General features: G+C 43.8%; 1 protein-coding gene across 1 annotated transcript in view; it reads left to right on the forward strand.

Moving 5' to 3' along the window:
* The window catches only part of HCFC2 (host cell factor C2), a 77,237-nt gene extending 70,118 nt beyond the window's left edge, over positions 1-7,119 (forward strand). Inside the window, exon 16 of the mRNA XM_070507169.1 lies at positions 6,803-7,119. Within this exon, the coding sequence (XP_070363270.1) occupies positions 6,803-6,810 (8 nt within the window). The 3' untranslated portion in view covers positions 6,811-7,119. The remainder of the gene's footprint in view (positions 1-6,802) is intronic.
* The last annotated feature ends 669 nt before the right edge of the window (positions 7,120-7,788 follow it).

Raw genomic sequence — 7,788 nt, forward strand, 5'->3', positions numbered from 1 at the left:
GCTGTTCGTTTTTCAGATTTCATCTAAAGATACAGTTCTCTCCTTCAGGTCTAACAGGTTGCTCAGTCTAGCCCGCCTTCCCCCTGACCTTAAAATATTGCATTTCCTGTTCCCCTCACGCCCCTGGTAGTTGCAACCTGACATGTGGCGTTTCCCAGCCAGATGACAGCTGGGCTGCAAGAATCCATGGCCCGTTCTTGCCTCGGTGCAGCCAGGCTCCCTCGCTGTCCTCGCTGACTGCAGTCTGGGTCGGACTTGCCTCGGCTACGACCATCACAGACACCCGCCCTGCCAAGGGCGACAGGATTTCTGCCACGGGAGCCGGGAATGGCCTTTCCCTTTACTGCCACTAAACAAGTGGCCTGGTGCCACATTAAACTTTCCAGTTTTAATCATTTAAAAATATATAGACGTTTTATTTATAGAGCTCCTACTGTTTCTCCGCATATTTTAACATTTCTGGAGCAAATAAGGAAGCAAAGACAAATAAAAGCCTCCAAATTATTCCACGAGGAGTAGGTAGCAATGCCCTGTGGAATCAGACGACCTGATTTGCATTTCACTTCCTTCTTTTACTGGCCAAATTTCTTTACTCCTCCGTGATCGTTTCTACACCTCTGTAATGGGAGGAGTAATTCTAGCAACTTCTTAGGATGGTTTGGAACTAACTTAAAGTAAATGCACATAGAAAGCCCTAAAAAAGCTGGCCCGTTATCTTAAGATCTTTATATTGACATGAATTTCGATCTCCATCACACTTTTCAAAACTGTTGTTTGCTAAAAAGGAGTAAAAGTGGCCTGCCTTTAACTCCCCTCTTTCTCTACGTGTACCCATAAAGTGGAGTTTTAGGAGTGAAATGATGTGATCAAGGGCAGGAAATATGAAAGAGGAAGGAGTAGGAAACAGAGATGTCTGCTAATCCACAGGCTGGATGATGAACCAAAAGACGCAGAGGACGGCTTTCTCTGAGTTAATATGGTGTTACTTCGGTACCATTGATCTAATCCAAATGCTTGATTTAGATTCAACAAAAAGGTTATTGAGGGCTGGCTGGGTGGCCTAGCCCTTACGTCCACGCACTCTGCTTGGGTGGCCCGGTTCGCTGGTTCGGATCCCGGGTGCGGACCTACCCATCATTTGGCAAGCCATGCTGTGGTAGGTGTCCCACATATAAAGCAGAGGAAGATGAGCATGGATGTTTGCTCAGGGACAATCTTCCTCAGCAAAAAGAGGAGGATTGGCAGCGGATGTTAGCTCAGGGATAATCTTCCTTAAAAAAAAAGTTATTGAGCTCCTACTGTTTACCAGGCACTGTGCCAGGAGTCCCAGGGCTCAAAGGTGGATAGAGCCCGCTCCTTACCCTTGGGCACTGACTCTAGGAAACGGATACAGTTGAATCCCAGGTCATCCCGCCTTGACAACCCATGTTCTCTGTACCTTTTGTGCCTGTATTCAGGAAGCCCTCAATAAACGTTAACCATTTTTCGTGATTACGTGGTGAAAGAGAGAGATGTGAATCACAATTGAATCGTGGAAAAGATGTTACCTAGACTAACCTAGATTTTGCGTTAAAGGTCACAGGACGGTGAGTGACTCTCTTTTTTCCTAGTCCGCACACCACAGCTACCCCTTAATTTATGCCACCATTTATATGAGTCATAATTCCGCACACAATAAGACAGTCTCGGGCACAATGAAGACTTCTCAGTTGGATCTTACTTTATTACTTTAATGAGCCCTCACAGAACTCCCATGATGACAGTGCCTATTCCAGTATTGTCTCCCTTTCCAACTTCCGGATCCTGCTCTTGCCCCCTCTCTTCTCAACACATTCTATGCACTGGAGGCCTGGAAGGATCTGGCTTCTGCTTCCCTCTCCCCTCCTAGCTGCGCCACTTGCCCCAGCCCCACCTCACCACCTTCTAGACACACTGGCCTCAGGGCGCGCACACACACACACCCCCACACACATGCACCCCAGGCTCCTGCCTTAAGGTCTTCCTGGCTCTCATCTTTGAGGCCTCACATCTTTATTTATTTATTTTATTTATTTTTAAAGATTGGCACCTGAGCTAACAACTGTTGCCAATCATTTTTTTTTTCTGCTTTTTCTCCCCAAAGCCCCCCAGTACATAGTTGTATATTTTAGTTGTGGGTCCTTCCAGCTGTGGCATGTAGGACACCACCTCAACATGGCCTGATGAGTGGTGCCATGTCCTCACCCAGGATCCGAACCAGTGAAACCCTGGGCCACTGAAGCAGAGCGCGTGAACTTAATCACTCGGCCACGGGGCTGGCCCATCACCTCTTTAAAGAGGCTCTCCCCAACCCCTTCTAAAGTAGCCCCACCTGGTTACTCCCTAAAATGTCACGCAGTCATGCCACCCTATGGGAAGGTAAATATTGTTACGCTCACTCCAATATACTCAGGCTCATTGGATTGTCTTGTTTGTTTGTTGTCCAATATATCCCAAATGGGAGCCCTTCTCATTACCCCCTACTGCCGCCATGGTCCAAGCCACGTCTCCTCCCACCAGGATGCCTGCTCTGACCTCCTCACCTGGCCCCCACCTCCCCCGCCACCGCCAGCCTACGCAGGAGCCAGAGGGCTCCTCAGAAAATGCAGTTCAGATCCTGTCACCTCTCAGCTCAAAAATCCTCTAAAGCTCCCCATTTCCTCAGCGTCAAAGACAAAGGTTTTAGTGGCCTTGCAAGCAGAGTGACAAGTTTATTCATTCCCAGTTGAATGAAGGAAAAGACTAATTCTCTGGCCAGACTACAAGTAACCACTAGAATCTGTTTTACTCAATGGATGACAACCTCCCCATCAGTGACAGCCCCTTGCTTCAGAAAGTCAGCCAGTCAGCAGCAGTCACACTCCAGGAATCTTGCTTCCTCAACTAAAGATCAGTTCATCTCTAACCCTCTCACTTCCCAAATGCTATATAAGACCATAGATTTCTTTGTTCAGAGATAGTCTGCCTTACAATGAAGCTGTCCTTTGCTTAGCAAGAAATATATTCAGCACTTTTTTTTTTTTTTTTGGTGAGGAAGATTGGCCCTGAGCTAACATCCATGCCACTCTTCCTCTATTTTGTATGTGGGATGCCACCACCACATGGCTTGATGAATGGTGTGTAGGTCTGCACCCAGGATCCAAACCTGCCAACTGCGGGCTGCCTAAGCAGAGCATGGGAACTTAACCACTATGCCACCAGGCTGGCCCCTATTCAGCACTTTTTCTTCCTTTCAGATATGAATAGTGGCCTCTTCATTGGACAAGGCCCTATGGGATCTATGATCTACTCCCTCTCCACCTCCCCTCTAACTTCATCTCCTCCTACTTTTTCCTTTGCTCAATTCACCTCTTATTGTCCTTATTTCTGGCAGGAATGCTACTGCCTCAGGGCCTTTGCATTAGCTGTTCCATCTGCCTAGTACATTCTTCCCTCAGATAGCCACATAGCTCCTTCCATTTCTTAACGAGGTCAACCCTGATCACTGATCTAAAAATCGCAATTCCAGCTCCCTATCCCCAACTTTTCCTTAACTGCTTTATTTTATTTTTCAACAACACTTCTTACCTTCTAACAAACTGCAGAGTTCTTGACTTATTTTGTTCATGGCTTTTTATCTGTCACTTCCTACTAGAATGTAAGCTCTATGAGGATAAGGATTTTGCTTGCTTTGTTCACTGATGCCTACCAAGCAAATAGTAGGTACTCAATAAATATTTGCTGAAGGGATGGATTTTTAATATTTCAGCTTATTAGGATATAAGCTCCTTGAGTGTAAAGACCTTGTATTCACCACTGTATACGCAGCGCCTGGAACAGCGCCTGGTACACAGTGAGCTCCACAGACATGTATGGAATGAATGAATGAATGCATGCATGAGCAGGCACTGGATAAAACTGTATGTTTTTTTTTTTCTTTTGAGGAAGATTAGCCCTAAGCTAACAACTGCCGCCAACCCTCCTCTTTTTGCTGAGGAAGACTGGCCCTGAGCAAACATCCATGCCCATCTTCCTATACTTTATACGTGGGACGCCTACCACAGCATGGCTTGTCAAGCGGTGCCATGTCCGCACCCGGGATCCGAACTGGTGAACCCCGGGCCGCTGAAGTGGAACATGCAAACTTAACTGCTGCACCACCGGGCCGGCCCCACTATGTGTGTTTTAATTGATAATATAAGTGACCCTGAAATTACCAAAGCCTTATGTGTCATTTTTCTCCAGAGACACAGAGTTAATAAACATATTTAAAATTCCCCAAGTTATTATGAAGTCTTCATCAAAATATTCAAACCACATTCATCTATTTCCCCATGGATTAGATGTGTTAATACGCAAAGATGATTAAAATATCATTGATCCGCCTGAAAAAGCAGCAAGATCACGTTCCTTTCTAGGGCTGCTTGGGCCAAGGACAGGAGGAAAAATTTATCATTAATGGGAAGGAAGGTCAGAAAACATCCTTTTCTCATTTCATTTGCTTTTTGCTTAAACTGTTGGGCCTTCTCTGAACTGGTGCCCCTGTCTGCAAACTCTCTTTAATCATTTTAATATAACATGGCCAGATTAATCTTCCTGAAACAAAGTTCTCATCATGTTATTACCTTTTAAATAAATAAAATAGCTCCTATTTATTGCATGTTTACCGTGTGTCAGGTACTCTGTCAAATGTTATGTGTGTTTTCTCATTCCAGCCACACAGTGACCTGATGAAGTAGGTGTTCTCCCCATTTAAAAGACTTGAAAACAGGGGCTGGCCCGGTGGCGCAGCGGTTAAGTTCGCACGTTCCGCTTCAGCGGCCCGGGGTTCACTGGTTCGGATCCCAGGTGTGGACGTGGCACCGCTTGTCAAGCCATGCTGTGGCAGGCATCCCACATATAAAGTAGAGGAAGATGGGCATGGATGTTAGCTCAGGGCCAGTCTTCCTCAGCAAAAAGAGGAGGATTGGCAGCAGATGTTAGCTCATGGCTAATCTTCCTAAAAAAAATAAATAAATAAAATGAAGACGTGAAAACAGACTCAGAGTTTAAGAAACCCAGAAATCACACACCTAATAAGTGGGGAGCCAAGTCTCAAACCTAGGACTCCCTCTTAGTCTCGTCCCACGGCAGGTTCATTCTGGCCCCACTCTCTCTAGTAGAAATCCTACCCATTCACAAGATCTGAATAGACATATCTCTAAGAAGATATACAGATGCCAATAAGCACATGAAAAGATGCTCAACATCATCAATCCTAAGGGAAATCCAAATGAAAGCCACAATGAGACACTACTTCATGCCCACTAGTTTGCCCATAATAAAAACAGAGGTAATAACAAGCATTGTTAAAAATGTGGAGAGATCAGAACCCTCATACACTGCTGGTGGGAATGGAAAATGATGCAGCTATTGGGGAAAATAGTTTGGCAGTTCCTTAAAGAGTTAAAACAGAGAACTATCATTTGACCCCGCAATTCCGCTCCTAGGTGTTTACTCCCTAAAATGAAAAAAAGTATCGACACAAAAACTTGTACCTGAAGGCTCAGAGCAGTATGATTCAAATAGCCAAAAAAGTAGAAATAACTCAAATGTCTGTCAACTAATGAGGGGATAAATGAATGTGGTATATGCATACAATGCAACATTATTCAGCCATCAAAAGGAATGAAGTTCTGACACATGCTACAAAATGGATGAACCTTGAAAACGTTATCCAAATGAAAGAAGCCAGACACGAAAGACCACAGAGCGCGTGATTTCATTTACATTAAATGTCTAGAATAGGCAAATCCACAGAAACAGAAAGTCAACCAGTGGTTGCTTAGGGCTGAGAGAGGGGATGGGGGGAGTAGGGGGTAACAGCTATAGCGCCTGGGGTTTCTTTTGGAGGTGATGAAAATATTCTAAAATTGATTGTGGTGATGGTTGTACAAATCTGTCAATATACTAAAAACCACCGAATTGTACGCTTTAAATGGGTGAATAGCCTGGTATGTAAATGATACCTCAATAAAACTCTTACCAAAAAAACTCTACCCATTGTTAATATCTTTATGTGTGAAGCACATACATATTGATAAGAAAAACACTAAATCTCCAATAGAAAAATGAGCAAAGGACATAAAATAGAAAACTCATAAAAGAAAAAAAATACAAATGGCTAATAAACACATGGGGAAAAAAAGGTTTATCCTCAAATGCAAATCAAAAGAAGGAGAAATCTATCAAATAAGCAAAGAATTTTATGACAAAGATGAAGATGTGGTGAGATGAGTGTTCCCATACAGTGGGGATGAGAGGCTTTCTAGAAAGCAATTAGGCAGTGTGCACTAGCAGCCTTGAAGATGTTCTTACCCTTCGAGTCAACAGATGTAGCATAAGGCAACAATTCGTAATGCAGGTAACAAGATAATAAATAGGTAGTAAGATATTAAGAAGAGCACTGTTCATAGTAGAAAAAATTTGGGAAAAACGATGCAGTAGGCAGTCTCTAAAATGGCCCCCAATGATCCCAACCTCCTGGTATTCACAGCTTTGTGTAATCCCCCTCCCCGGGAGCGTGGGAGGACTGACTGACTCACTTCTAATGCCTAGAGTACAACACACAAAATTAGATTGCAAAAAGACTATGAACTCTGTGTCGAGTACCCTTTCTCGATAGATAGATAGATAGCTAGACAGATAGATAGATATAGAGATATGTATAGAAATATATAAATAAACAGATATACATATAGATATGTCTATCGATATGTCTGTCTACCTATCTATCTGTCTATCTATCCATCTATCATCTATCTAGCTACCTAGAGAGAAAGGAACTGATGTCTCCAGCCAACAGCCAGCAAGGAACTGAATTCTGCCAACAGCCCAGGAAGCTTGGAAGTGCCCCCAGCTGGACCTTGAGATGACTGCAGCCCCCCAATACCTTGGTTGCAGCCTTGAGAAGCCCGGAGCCAAAGCCACCCTCTGATTCCTGCCCGGCAGAAACTGTGAGGTGATAAATGTATGTGGTTGTAAGCCAATGAATTTTGGGTACTTTGTTACCAAGGAAGAGATAACATGACCTAATTGTCTAACAGCTTGAAAATGATTAAATAAAGTATGTTATGAAATAGAGTATTATGCTGCTATCAAAAAATGTTAATTTGTGTGTGTGTGTGTTTGAGGAAGATGGACCCTGAGCTAACAACCGTGCCAGTCTTCCTCTGTTTTATGTGGGACGCTATCACAGCATGGCTTGACGAGCATTGCTAAGTCCACGCCTCGGATCCGAACCTGCGAACCCTGGGCCATGGAAGCGGAGCATTCGAACTTAACCATTACACCACCGGGCCAGCCCCAAGGATTTTTAATAACATGGGAAGATGTTCAGAATACAGTGTTGAGAATAAAGCAAACTATAAAAAGATATATAGTACAACCCCAATTTTGTAAGTCTATATTTATATGAGTACTTACAGAGAAAATCTGCCAGTAAATATGTTGAAAGTCAACAGTTTTCTCTGAAAAACAGAATCAGTACTCAGTGCATGCTTGTTGATTTCAGCTAGGAAATCACTCATTCAGTCCATTTTTACAATGTGTCAGCCAGTCCTTGGGAGGCAGTGGGGAGCAAAACCAGGTCCCTGCTCTCGTGAGACATTTCTTGATGAGATCTAATGATGGTTTCTTCTCTCGTGGTGCTGGAGATAGAGAGATGGAGAGTGGTGGATGGATTGAGGATACGTTTTAGAGGTAGAACGTTTTGGTGCCAAAAGGAAGAGTGAAGAAATAGGATTGACTCTT

The sequence above is a fragment of the Equus asinus genome, chromosome 4, assembly GCF_041296235.1.
Source record: "Equus asinus isolate D_3611 breed Donkey chromosome 4, EquAss-T2T_v2, whole genome shotgun sequence".
In the NCBI taxonomy this organism is placed as follows: domain Eukaryota; kingdom Metazoa; phylum Chordata; class Mammalia; order Perissodactyla; family Equidae; genus Equus; species Equus asinus.